At 43.9% G+C, this 13,509-nt stretch overlaps 2 protein-coding genes across 4 annotated transcripts in view; one reads left to right on the top strand and one right to left on the bottom strand.

The window, feature by feature from the left end:
* The window catches only part of RIN2 (Ras and Rab interactor 2), a 245,600-nt gene that overhangs the window by 167,441 nt on the left and 64,650 nt on the right, over positions 1-13,509 (bottom strand). For 2 of the 3 annotated variants that reach the window (XM_063600984.1, XM_063600983.1), the window contains exon 3: positions 2,536-2,593. The exons of the other annotated variant lie outside the window; for it this stretch is intronic. In XM_063600984.1, coding sequence (XP_063457054.1) covers positions 2,536-2,593 — 58 coding nt within the window. The remainder of the gene's footprint in view (positions 1-2,535; positions 2,594-13,509) is intronic. 3 annotated transcript variants of the gene reach the window in all.
* LOC100977196 (large ribosomal subunit protein uL11-like) lies at positions 2,638-12,592 on the top strand. Its single transcript, XM_063600985.1, has one exon. The coding sequence runs from the start codon at positions 11,762-11,764 to the stop codon at positions 12,257-12,259; it is 498 nt and encodes a 165-aa protein (XP_063457055.1). The 5' UTR covers positions 2,638-11,761; the 3' UTR covers positions 12,260-12,592.

Here is a 13,509-nt window from a genome sequence, read left to right as displayed (position 1 = left end):
AACTTCCCATTCATATTTGCTGTTACTTAAGCAAAGCAATGCAGGCCCGAATTTCAGGGAAGATGGCTTTTGAGATAAACTGACTTCTTTCTGTTAACTAAATATTTCCTTACCATTTGCCTTCGGGTACTGATTATTTACCTTACAGTATAGCTTTCTAAATGCTGATCTTTTAATTGCCTCATGTAAATGATGTGAAATTCGGTTTATTCCTTTTATAACTCAGTAGACTTTATTTATGTCCTTTTTTATCTGATCTCGTTTAAAGTAATATAATGATTGTTATTGAAGACTTTAAAATATTCTGCCCTCAAAACATTTTAATGAAGTTGAAGGCAAAAACATTTACACATGAGCACTTCAAACAATAAAGAAGATTTATATACATTCCACACACATACCTATAGATACACACATTCACCACCACCACACACACACATATGTATATGTATATAAACAAAACAATGTGCTATAATTTACACAATTACTAGTGCAGACATGAAGAAAATGATAGATGCAGTGTGGGAGTTAGTCTAGGAAATCCCTCCCTTCCTTCCTCCCTTCCTTCCTTCCTTCCTCTCTCCCTTCCATCCTTTCTTCCTTCCTCCCTCTCTCTTTCTTTCTTTCTCTCTCTTTCTTTCTCTTTTTCTCTTTCTTTCTCTTTTTCGTTCTCTTTCTCTTTTTTCTCTCTCTCTTTTTCTTTCTCTCTTTCTTTCTCTCTTTCCTTCCTTTCTTTCTCTCTCTCTCTCTCTCTTTCTTTTCTTCACAGGGTCCTGCTCTGTTGCCCTGGCTGGAGCGCAGTGGCTTGCTGTTGGCTTATTGCAGCCTTGACCTCCTGGATCCTCTTGCCTCAGTCTCTCAAAGTGCTGGGATTGCAGGTGTGAGCCACTGTGCCTGGCCTAGAGTCAAGTTTTAAAGAGAATGATGAACATTATTTATTATACAACTTAGAAGATTGGGATGTCAGGTCTACATGTTACCACAAAAGATAAGAATAATACAAAAACAAAAGAAAAAACTAAAAAGACCGAAGATTATTCTATTTTCCTAGTTTGCATATTTATGAAATCTGAAGACTAAATACAGCCAACAGGGCCAGCCATGAGGTGCCTCCCTTCACACCAGTATTCTTGATTTGCTCCTCCACTTTTAAGGGGGCGGGAGGGCAGGAGGAGGAGCCTGTCAGGGAACCAGAGTGTCGCACTGGGTGGGAGGTTGCAGCTATGGCGCTGAATGCTGCTGCTTACTAGCTGTGCGATTTGGGTTAGGCCATTTGTCCTTCCTGTGCTTAGCAGGGTACCTGGCACCAAGCAAGTGCCCCATAAACATGGGCTATCCCTTCTCCCTGCTATTGTCACCCATAGGCAGCCTCCACTTTGGCAAAAATGGGTCCCAGTTGCATCTTCCCACTTAAGCAAAAAGCTGAATGAGGGGATGTGAATTTGCTCATAGGTAATCTGCTGCTCATGCCAGTGGTTTATTTCATGTTCTTTATAGGTGGAATATTTAGGGAGCTGCCTATGGGCTGATCCATTAACTAGGCTCTGACAGTCTGTACTAAGGAGATTAGCAGGAGTCACTAAATGATCCATAACCATTACACACACTAGGGGAAAACCTTGCACCCAGCACAAGGTCCCTCCACATTTCATGTGATGCTTAGTTGTGGGTTACCAGGCCACTGGGGGTCTCACTCACAGGGGATCCTTGTGCAGGCGATGTGGTGGAGGAAAGCTCTCAGGAGAAGGGGACGGGGACAAGCAGGAGGGGGCAGGGGAATGGGACCTCAGCAGGATGCCAACCTCAGCCTAAGCCTGCAGGGAGCTCTGGGGTTTGAACACAGATTTGGTCCTGCACTGGGGCGAGGGAACTGCACTTTTGCACCCCTGTGCCAGTCAGCCACGGGCTGTGGGCTGCCTTGCATCTCATAGGGGAGAATCTCCTGGGGAGGGAGGCCAGTTAGCAGCCACCACTCCCAACACGGTGGGGCACCAGCCCAGGCTTGAAGATCTGGTGGGGCCCCAAGCGCACTGCTACACTCACTACTCATATAGAGATACCTTCTGTTCTCTTCCTTGTGCATGTAAGACCATAAAACCAAGTAATTGAGAGCAAAATATTCTTGGCATTCTTGCTATTTTAAGAGCTCAACACGTTGTAAACAGTAACTCAGAAAAGCTGAACACCAAGGGACATTTGTACTTAACTGGCTTTTAAAAAATATAGGTTTTATGTGGACACGGGAAGGGGAACAACACATACCGGGTCCTGTTGGGGAGTGGGGGAGTGAGGGGAGGAAACATAAAGGATGAGTCAATACGTTCAGCAAACCACCATGGCACACGTATACCTATGTAACAAACCTGCATGTTCTGCACGTGCATCCTGGAACTTAAAGTTAAAAAAAATATATATATATAAATTAAACCTATATCTATATATATATAGATAGATATAGGTTTTATTATGATTTTGTTTTGGCAAGGCCAGCATATCAGGAGATGACTATCATTGAAAAGATGGTTTGTTACTCACAGATCCCAAGAGGAGGGCTTGCCACGTTGTCAGGGGCCACACAGGGAAGCACCAGGGTCTGTTAGAGGCAGAAGGTGAGGGGAAAATTGTGGGCGGGAGCTTTCACTGTGGTTTCCGTGGGGAGGAACATGTAGAGCAGGGTAATCCGGCTTAGGAATGGGTGGTTTGAATAATTTCATTAGGCTCTGGAGCATAGGGGCTGCTGTGGTTTGAATGTTTGTGCCTCCTTCAAAATTCATGTTAAAACTTAATCCTCAGTGCAACAGTGTTAAGAGGTGGGGCCCTTAGGAGGGGAGAAGGCCATGAGGGACCTGCCCTTATGAATAGATTAGGGTCTTACCAAAGGGCTTCAGGAGGTGAGTTGGCCCTTTCTGTCCCTTCTGCTGCATGAGGACAGAGCATTCGTCCCCTCCAGAAGATGCAGCAACACCTGGAAGCAGAGAGCAGCCCTCACCAGACACTGAACCTGCTGGTGTCTTCTTCTTGGACTTCCTAGACTCCAGAACTGTTAAGAATAAATGCCTATTGTTTCTAAGTTACCCAGTCTGGGGCACTGAGGGACTAAGGAAGGGGCTGTCCCTGGTTGTCTGGTACCTGGCCCCGGGGTGATCAGGGCTGGTGGGTCATGGCCCGGAGGGTGGGAGCCCATGAAAGAGGTGGCTGGGATGTGGGCTACAGAGCGGTTGGTTTGCCTTTGAAAGGCATGCTTGAGGGTGAGTCTTTTTTACTATTTCCAAAAATTAGCCCTGGGAGGGACAGTGGGGAGCAAGAGGGAGGCAGTCTAGGGAGGTGGGGAGAGCCATCGGGATGCCACACAGGTCTTGTCTCTGTAAAGGAGAGTGGGGAGGAAGGAAGGTTGGGGACAGCATCCTAGATCACCATGCTGGCTGAGAAAGGTTGGCAAGGCCATCTGGGAGTCACAGAGCCAGCGATGACTATCAGAGGCCGCCTGCGTCCTTGGGAATGTGCTTGCCTTAGTATCCCCACTGGGCTCAGCCACTGGCTTAGAAATTCAGTGATGGATTAGAGAGCACAGCAGGTGGTGCCCTCGGCCAGTCACGTCCCCTTTAGTTGCAAATCTGCAGATACATTCTCACCACCACACAGTGTACGGATGAAATGCATTGAAATAGGTGAAGCCCTTGGAACATTGCCAGGTACATGGCGAACACTGTGTAAGATCTGCTATCATTTATTATAATTATTATTATTCATTGCTAGAAACATCATCTGTATGGTAGAACCAATACATGCATTTGTTTTTGTTTGTGTTTTGCTTTGTAGCTATCTCCTATAGGAAGGAGAATCCATGTATTTTAAAAGTCTATGTCTAGGGTGATATGAACTATTACTATTTAACTTTCCATATGTATTTATTGTATCTACTATAATAAACTTGCAGAATATAGCTCTTATATTTCTTTGTCCTCCCTGGAACACTTACTGTATATCCAAGCTCATTGTACCTGCTCAATAAATGTTTGCTAAATAAACGATGGGTTCAAATGTATCAGGGAAATTACACTGATATAATCTCAAGTACTTGACGGGCTTAACTTTATCTTTGAAATAAGTTCATAAAACAATCTCGGTCTACTCTTCCTATTCAGTCATACCTATTTATTTTCCCAATACTTTAAAATAAAAAGTTTCAAACAGAGTGAAATTGAAATAATTTTTCAGTGAACACTCACATACACACCACCAAGATTTTACCACTGACATTTTACAATATTTGTTTTATCCATATTTTTCCATCTCTACCTCCCTCTATGCATCCCTCAATCCATCTTATTTTTGGTGCATTTAAAAGAAAAACTTGGATGTCTGTACTTCCCACTAAATACTTCTAACATACATATCACTAACTAGAATTCAATTTTTTCAGGTTAAAAAATGTTAATGTAAAAATTTATGTTAAGTTTTTAGATGAACGAAACTACTTCCAAGGACCAAGTACCAGACATCTCCTTGCTGAGAGCAGTTGGCAGCTTCACATTTCTAAGGTGAATTGGGTGCCCTGGGAGGGTGGAGTATCTACCCGGAGTGTGGCATGCTGGGGCATCTGTGTACTTCTAGAAGAGGCTGATGGTCATGGGTTGGGGTCTCCCAGAAGCAGACTTGGAGACAGAGTTTAGGGTACAGGAGGCTTATTAAGGAGCACCCATGGGATCAGTGCCTGTGGAATGGGAAGGAAGCAGGAGTGGACACGGGGACATGGAGATAAGGTTCAGGATTCAGGATGAGTCAACCTTATAGGGGTGTCCCGAGGTGGGGTGAGATGGCTATGCCATTGTACCCCCACCAGCATCAGTCGCTGGATGTGGGTATCCCTGGGCATGGCATGACCCTTGCCTAGGCAGCCCCCTTCAGCCAAGGTACCCCTGCAGGGGCTGGTGGCAGCTATAGACTCCCCATGGTCAGCACTCCCAGCAGCCAGGCAACAAGTCCCTCCTGAAGGGGGATCTGGTGGCGCATCACAGTGTCCACCATGCTAATGATACTGCATTCATTTTAGCAACACATCATGTGGCAGTTGTTCATGCTTTATTCCATAGCAACAGGAAATTCCGGCCCAACCTCATTGAGAGTCCTGGAAACTGAATGACTGGCCTTGAGTAGGTTGTGATAAACATTTGCTGGTATGTTATGCACTGTGGGACATGACATTGGAAAGGGCTGAGGCTTGTGGCTGACGGTCATATTATTAAGGTATCCCTCATGTGGCAGGAGGATGCTACACCTGAGAGTGCAGGGGGTCTTCACCAAACTGCACAAGAATGAAGCATGAAAGAGAGGCCAAGAAAGGATTCCAAGGTCATGCCATGTAAGTAAAAGAAGATTTGAGGCCTGGCATAAAAGTTAATGAAAAGCTAGCTTGGATTTAGAGAACTTGGTAAAAAAAAATGTGAAGCTAGTTAGAGAAACCAGCAATCTCATGACCTCACACAGTCATCAGGATTGGCCTTAGCTAAAAAACAAATGGTTTCATAAAAATGATATTTTAAAATGCAAATTTCATCCTACTTTCCCTTCCTTTGGAAAATATGTCTTCCTGAGGTGGACTCCTATCATTTGGGTATCCCCCAAATCTTTTGATCACAATCCCTATTTTGATAGTGTCTTTCAGGATAATTTCTGTCTTTCCAACATACGATGCAAAAATAAGACAACAGAAACCTCATTTTCTGGCCTCCTTGCTGCTGGGATATGGCTACGTGATTTAGATTCTACCACGCAGATGGGCTCCCACAAGGCTTTGTTGGGAACTGAGTGATGCAGGGAATGAGACAGAGTCAGGGGCATCATTCTGTGGTCAGGGGCCATGGCAGAGCTGGAGTTGCTCTGAGCAGCAGCCCCGAGGGGGTCTCCCAATTCAGCAGCTTCCTGACCCCTTCCGCAGTGGCCAGCCCCTTGGTGGGCTGATTCTAGTGGGCCATTCTGGGGGTCACTTGGGAAGCCCAGCCTAAACCCCACTGCTTGATCCATCCCTTGACTTTGGGAACTCTGTTCCTCAGTACCCCTCCCTGCCTAAACCAGCTAGAGGCGATTCTCTCGTATGCATCTAAAAACCCTGACCAATACATTTCCTATAGTCACAACAGTGGATTTTTGAACTTTTTAAGCCGGCACACTTTCATCAAACACAACAGCCTATAGAAGCCCAGTATACAACGTAGATGATATACAAAATTGTTCTTCCCACCCTCCTCACTCTAGAGCTCTCTGTTGCTCCTGTGAACTCACCCCTGGGAGAAAGCATAGTTATTACAGAGGGTCCTTCATATACTGGATTCAATCCATTTTTTTTTTCTTTTTTTGGCTTCATCTCCTATCATGCCCCCAAAGTCCTACAAATTAATAAGTTAATCCAATTTGCAAGCACACCATACAACTTTGGGTTTCCATAACTGCTCATCTTCTCTTCTGTCTTCCTGGGATGTCTGTCATGAGTAGATCTGCCAGGAAAATGCTCATGTACTCTTCAAGAACCCAATCAATCAGAACTTCCATGAACCTCTCACCCAAAGCGTCCCATCATATAGGTGGCAATTTCAGTAGCCTCTTAGCATTCATAAGCCTACTATTTCCAGAGGTAGCTATTATTCTCTGCTGAGGATCCCAGGTAACCTGCATGTTTGCTGAGGCACAAATTTGAATCATTAGTATATTAAAGGTGGTGAAATGCCCTGGCTTTTCCTTTCCTTCCACCCACCCTATCAACCAGGGCTTCACATGAGCCAAACCAAGCCTAGCAGGAAGCCAGTTAGCAAAGGGAGCCTGAGACGATGTAGCCGGTTGGACCATCCCAATGATCATACAGAGCAGAACAAGCAAAAACGGACCTAGGATGGTGGAGGAAATGATCAGCTCTGCAGAACTTCCTAGGAGTCAGCAAGATCACAGGGAATGGGACACTCGGTTAGAATGCAACCAAGAGATGGCATATTTTATCATGTTCCATTCATAAGAAACATATTTTTTCTTTTCTTTTGGAGAGTACTAAGCTGTCTCTGTTAAGTCAAGGACAAATAAATCTATGCACCTACATAATGGTTTTCATATTAGAAGATAATGGAGATGAATGGAGAAAAGAATAAAAGTGCTACTGTGATGACACGATGCCACAGCCGCCATCAACGCAGGAAGTGAGTGATTCATTCCTGCTGCAGAAATCAGGCAGAAAGACAGGTGGCAGACTCAGCTGTCCGCGCACATTCTCATAGTGTCTCTGTGATAAAAAACCATTTCTGACACACACTTGACCTAACTTGTGGGCAGATTCAGCCCTCAGAAGGATCAGAAAGCTGTGGGTGGAGCTGCTATTCTCAACTTACTTCTGATTCACCGGGAGGAATTGATTGGGGAAGTGGGAGTGAGAGGCATTGTAAGAGGAAATTCTTATGTCATCCTTATGTTCACAAAAGCTAGGAATGGGAAACTGAGTTGTGCTGATAAATTTTGTGGTTTACAAACAGAGATTTCACAAAGTTTAAAGGTGAGTTGGAGTCTATAAAAAGTGCCCTCGTTCCCATCAAACAGAATGGGAAGTTCTTGAAAATGGGGTTCTGACGCCACAAATAAGTCAGTAGCTAAGAGGGAGAGGTATCACAAGCAGGTGCGTCTGCACCTTTGCAATGAACTCACAGCTGGGCAGCATGCAAATATGGGTAAGGGCTCTAGAGGCTTAAGTGTACCCCAAACAGTGTGCTGGATCTGTGTGAATAATGCCTAGAAGCCTACAGCCCAGAAGGGTATTTTACAAATAAAACAAAGCTAAATAAAACCATAAAATACCTTTTTAAAGGTACTCTTGGAACACAATGTGGTTGACTAGCAGCAAAAAAAAAAAAAAAAAGAGAAAAGCAAACCTACTAAAGTCCTTGACTATGGGAGCAATTAATTTACATCAGCTGAACACCTAAAGGCTGTAAGACAGGAAGAGGAGACCAGCATTAAAAAGCGGGACTGGATCCTGAAGTCAATTCGGCAGTCATAAGAGCGTACCTGGATCTTCTATAGGCATTTTCTTTTCCAATCTGGAGGACTCACTGCCACACTATGGTTATAAGTTAAATGCATGTGAGATTATTTGTGATCACCTTCAAGCACTCAGGAGAATTGAAGAGGGCTGGACAAAGCTGGTAGATAATGTTGGTCCTTGGCTTCAAAAACAGAGAAGGCAGTAGACTTCTCCAGCTATGAAGCTGTGGGCTCCAGGGCCATTTGAGAGATGATTGCTCTTGGAATTCTTTGCAGGATGGTGTATCTTAGCCAAAACGTGGTCATGCCCAGGGTCCAGTTTGGGTTTCCCAAGACAAGCTATGTCAGTTTAGCCATATTCCTTATGCACTTGGCAGGTCTATTAGACTAGAAAATTAGAAAAAGGCAGGGTGTGGTGGCTCACGCCTGTAATCCCAGCACTTTGGGAGGCAGAGGCGGGCAGATCACCTGAGGTCAGGAGTTGGAGACCAGTCTGGCCAACATGGCGAGACCCCATCTCTACTAAAAATACAAAAATTAGCTAGGTATGGTAGCACATGCCTGTAATCCCAGCTACTCGGGAGTCTGAGGCAGGAGAATCGCTTGAACCCAGGAGGCGGAGGTTGCAGTAAGCTTAGATTGCACCAGTGTACTCCAGCCCGGGCAACAAGAGCGAAACTAACTCTGTCTCAAAAAAAAAAAAAAAAAAAAAACCCAAAACCAAACGAATAGAAAAACCACCACCACCACCAACAACAATAACAAAAATAAAATTAGAAAAAAACTGTTGCATGGATCTGAATTTCAAATAGGGAGTTGACAAATAATGACACCTTTTTAGCAAGAAAAAAATTTGTGCCTAAGAGGATGACAAGAAAATAGTTAAATGCCTGCACACAGGAGCCACAGTTGATGGATTGCCACCAAACAGGAGTAGGCCCCAAGATTCCCTCCGTGCCTGTCCTGCACAGGATGTTTGCTAAGAAGTTAAACCAGGATAAGGATTGAACAGAGGTTAAGCTAATAGATGACTTAAAGCAGAGAGAATGACAAATCTTATAAATCAGTGTTTCCTAAACACCTGTCATTCATGTACTGCCTTCACAATACTTGCTGCAAAGTATCACACAGGATTGTGAATTTTCCTTAAATTTACTCTCTTTTCAACTTGAATCTATAGCAGAAGAAGCTAATGGATATGATGTGCTAATTACATCCTTGCTATGGCTCCATGACTATGAAAACAGGGAAGGGCCACCCCAGGGAATCACTAAGAGTGTGACTTTGAGCAGTTACTTAGTTACCCGTGCCTTAGTTTCCTCATCTGTAAAATGGGTATTGAATGAAATAGTTCATGAAAAAGCACTTCTTAGCACAATGTGCGTAATATAATAAATGATTAATAAATGCTAGCTAGTCTCATAATTATTTATTATTAGAATTTTTTAAAAATCCTGGTTTACTAAGGTCAAGATATAATGTATTCATGCAAATAGTCACTCACCTCCTTTTACAGAGTACATTGTTTAGAAATTATAGCATACTAAATAAATGCATGCACTTTGCAAGTTAAATTATTGTTAAAAATATTAACCATAATAATGCATATATTAGCATGAGCAACAAAGACTGATTATAAACCATACTTTTATGCTATAAACTAAATTCATAAGAATTGAACAATGAAATAACATTATTACAAAATGCTAATCTGAGTTCCAGCTAAAAATCTTCAGGGCTATACCTACAATGATTGTTGTAACATGCTTTGGAAAGAGGACCAGATGAAATAATTAGGATACAAAATACAAGTCAACTGGCTGAGACAACAGGCTCACAAATGAGAGTAGCAGAAATAAATGCAAAATCCTGTGAGTGGGGTTATGGAAAACATCGCTTGAGGGTGCACTGAGGCAAGGTGCAGCCTACTAGAAACATACATGATAGCGTCTTTGGTTTGAAGCTCAGTGACAGAGTTGCCCGAATCCCTGATGAGCGTTTGGGCTTATCCAAGGCAGTATCCGTATTGGTGGAAGTCCTATTCTGTGTGTCCTCAACCTTCAGTGAGAATGAAGGGCTCAGCTTAAGTGAGCACCCATGGTGGGATTTTGCAACACTGGATTGAGGTAAGGAAAGAACCCAGGAAGTGAGAGAACAGGAACCTGGCCACAAAAGGCCTAGCTGAAGGGCCTAGAAAAGTTTAGGTTAAGAGAGGACTGGGAAGGGGAGAGGAGTAGGGCAGGAGAGCTGTCTTCTGAAAGCGAGGCTCCATCTGCCTGGCTCAAGCTAAGAAAGACCTATCTAATGATCAGAGCTGCCCACACATGGCATGGACTGCTCTGGAGGCAGAGGGCCTCAGACCGCTGGGTGACCCTAGGACATCAACCAGGTAGCAGGGCTGCCAAGAAAGGTTTAGTCCTAGATCAGATTTCCTAGAGGCAGAGCCTGAAGTAGAGATTAACTACACAAGGCATATTGGGATGCACAAGGCATATTGGGAGGGTCTTGTATGGAAGTGAGGAAGGCAGGTAGGAAAGGAGAAAGAGCAGATCAAGCCAGTGGTTGCAGGGAAAGTCTAGCCTGGTCTCATCCCCAGGGATCTCGAGAGCATGACTCACACCCCACAGTTATCCCACTGGCGGCGAGGCGGGCCATGCTGACTGTTATGCTTTGGTGCCAGTCAGTGTGTCTGAGTGTGTCCTGGGTGAGGAGGTTCTCGTGGCCTCGAGCAGGCCTTGGAGAAGAGGGCCACTGAGAGCCGTCATATTCAACTCCCACCATGGCTGGAGGAGGAGATCCGGGTGGATCAGCATCCCAACAGTGATATAAGAGGGTGGCCTTCGAATGCTCCTCTCCACATGGAAATGATCATTGGTGGGACCTAACCGAGTTTCTGTAACTAATGTCTTCAGTTCATTTTTCAAAAACTCTTCTAGACCATTTTCCTTCTCCTTGGCTCCTGTTGTGTCCCTGCCAGCCAGAACTCAGGAAAATCTCTCTTTTAGAGATTCTAAGAAGTTCCTGCAATGGTTACACAGTCCATGTCACACAGGGAGGATCCAGGTCTCAGGGGGCCTTAGATTCATTCTATTCTGGAAGCCCCCTTTAGGAGAAAGGATACGAAATTACTAATGCAAACTGCCCACAGGACTAGGAGGGATCTGGGCAAAAGAAGGGCCTTGAAGGACACGAGTGTCACTAGATACACCATAAATCTACACCTGCCTGCGTTAATTTTTGCCTTATCCACAGAATACTGTACTATTATTTAAAAACAAATACACCTAACACCTTAAATAATAATAAGGATGATGAAATCACAATTTGATGTACTAGGTACATGTATTTTGAATAATCTTAAAATAAACCCCTAAGCCCAAAAAAGATGTTCCATCTAAAATTATCTCATGTTCACTCAAGGGCACAGGTGCCTCCCGCTGATAAGGCGTGGTAGCAAACTGTGTGGGAAGCTTCCTTCTCTGCCGTAGGCTTGTTCTTACAGGAAGGAAAGGGAAAGGCCATGGGGAGGGAGCCTAGGTGAAGCTCCTGAAATAGAATCTCACTCAGGTCCAGCATGCAAATAACTTTTATACAATTAACTCAGCACATGTGCATACCAGTCCCTGGGGGGCCATAGAAGCAGGCAGAGCAGCTCTCTCGGCTTTCGGCTCGGAGGAGGCCAAGGTGCAACTTTCTTCGGTCGTCCTGAATCCGGGTTCATCCAACACCAGCCGCCTCCACCATGCTGCCGAAGTTCGACCCCAACGAGATCAAAGTCGTATACCTGAGGTGCACCGGAGGTGAAGTCGGTGCCACTTCTGCCCTGGCCCCCAAGATCGGCCCCCTGGGTCTGTCTCCAAAAAAGGTTGGTGATGACATTGCCAAGGCAATGGGTGACTGGAAGGGCCTGAGGATTACAGTGAAACTAACCATTCAGAACAGACAGGCCCAGATTGAGGTGGTGCCTTCTGCCTCTGCCATGATCATCAAAGCCCTCAAGGAACCACCAAGAGACAGAAAGAAACAGAAAAACATTAAACACAGTGGGAGTATCACTTTTGATGAGATCGTCAACATTGCTCGACAGATGCGGCACCAATCCTTAGCCAGAGAACTCTCTGGAACCACTAAAGAGATCCTGGGGACTGCCCAGTCTGTGGGCTGTAATGTTGATGGCCGCCACCCTCATGCCATCATAGATGACATCAACAGTGGTGCTGTAGAATGCCCAGCTAGTTAAGCACAAAGGAAAATATTTCAATAAAGGATCATTTGACAAAAACAGAAAAAAAAAAAAAAAGCAGGCAGAGCAGATGTTACCACCATTCACTCACTTGCTCAGAGAATGCCAAACAGCCATGAAAGAGTAAGATGAGAACTTAATTCAGTCCTCAGATTCCAGGGCATGAACACTTTCACTACCTTCTGCTTCTTCAGCACGTTCACTGCCAGTTAGCTTTGACATTAAGGTGAGAAACTTCAGCAAGCAGCAATGTCTCCTTGCTATGGCTCTATGACTATTAAACCAGGGAAGGGCCATCCCAGGGAATCACTAAAGGCGTGACTTTGAGCAGTTACTTAGTTACTCTGTGCTTTAGTTTCCTCATCTGTAAAATGGGCATTGAATAAAAACAGTCCATGAAAAAGCACTTCTTAGCACAATGTGTGTAATATGACAAATGATTAATAAATGCTAGCTATTCTAGTGATTATTTATTATTAGAAATTATTAGAAATATATATTTTTAAAATCCTCATTTACTAAGTTGCTAGGCCAAAAAAAATGTATTCATGCAAATAGTCACCTCTTTTTGCAGAGTACATTGTTCAGAAATTATAGCATACTAAATAAATGCATCCAAAGCACTTTGCAAGTTAAATTATTGTTAAAAATATTAACCATAATCATGCATATATTAGCATGAGCAACAAAAAGTGACCATAAATAATTAAAACTTTACTATGTTCATCCAAATAGATGTATTTTGTGCTTTAACATCTGAATTTGTAATTGTGTGTGGGTGTGTGTGTGTGTATTTTGCTCTCATTAGTGTAAATCAGTAAGAACCTATCCTGCCTAGAAGAATAGGTGTCATTAGCAGAGGTCTTACCAGTGCTGTAAGTAATTCTAATACCGGATGGAATGAAGACATTTGGAGGGGATCAGGGAAAGATGAGCAAGAGAGCATTTAAGATGAAATCAGGATATCTGTTTAGAATCTATTCGTGGCTTTTGGAGCTCCTTACTTCCTGAGTCTCTTCATACACATAATGGGCTCTTCCATCTATTCTGTCGATCCACCCTCTGAAAATTCTTGCCGTTCTTTGGATTCATCTATACTAACTTCATTTATAAGCTCTGAGAAAACACAGGAAGGAAGCCCAATCAAAAGAAAGAGTGCTGCCACTCTCATTGTTCAGATGTAGGCAGTTCTCACCCCACTGTCTCGGTCTTGAAGAGCTGGTCAACCTGTCCCAGACCAGTCCTGC

This window comes from Pan paniscus, chromosome 21 (assembly GCF_029289425.2).
Source record: "Pan paniscus chromosome 21, NHGRI_mPanPan1-v2.0_pri, whole genome shotgun sequence".
Lineage (NCBI taxonomy): Eukaryota > Metazoa > Chordata > Mammalia > Primates > Hominidae > Pan > Pan paniscus.
This window is presented reverse-complemented; position numbering and strand designations above follow the sequence as displayed.

Bases quoted from the DNA above. Each gene is read 5' to 3' on its own strand.
- LOC100977196 (XM_063600985.1), top strand. From the start codon at position 11,762: ATGCTGCCGAAGTTCGACCCCAACGAGATCAAAGTCGTATACCTGAGG.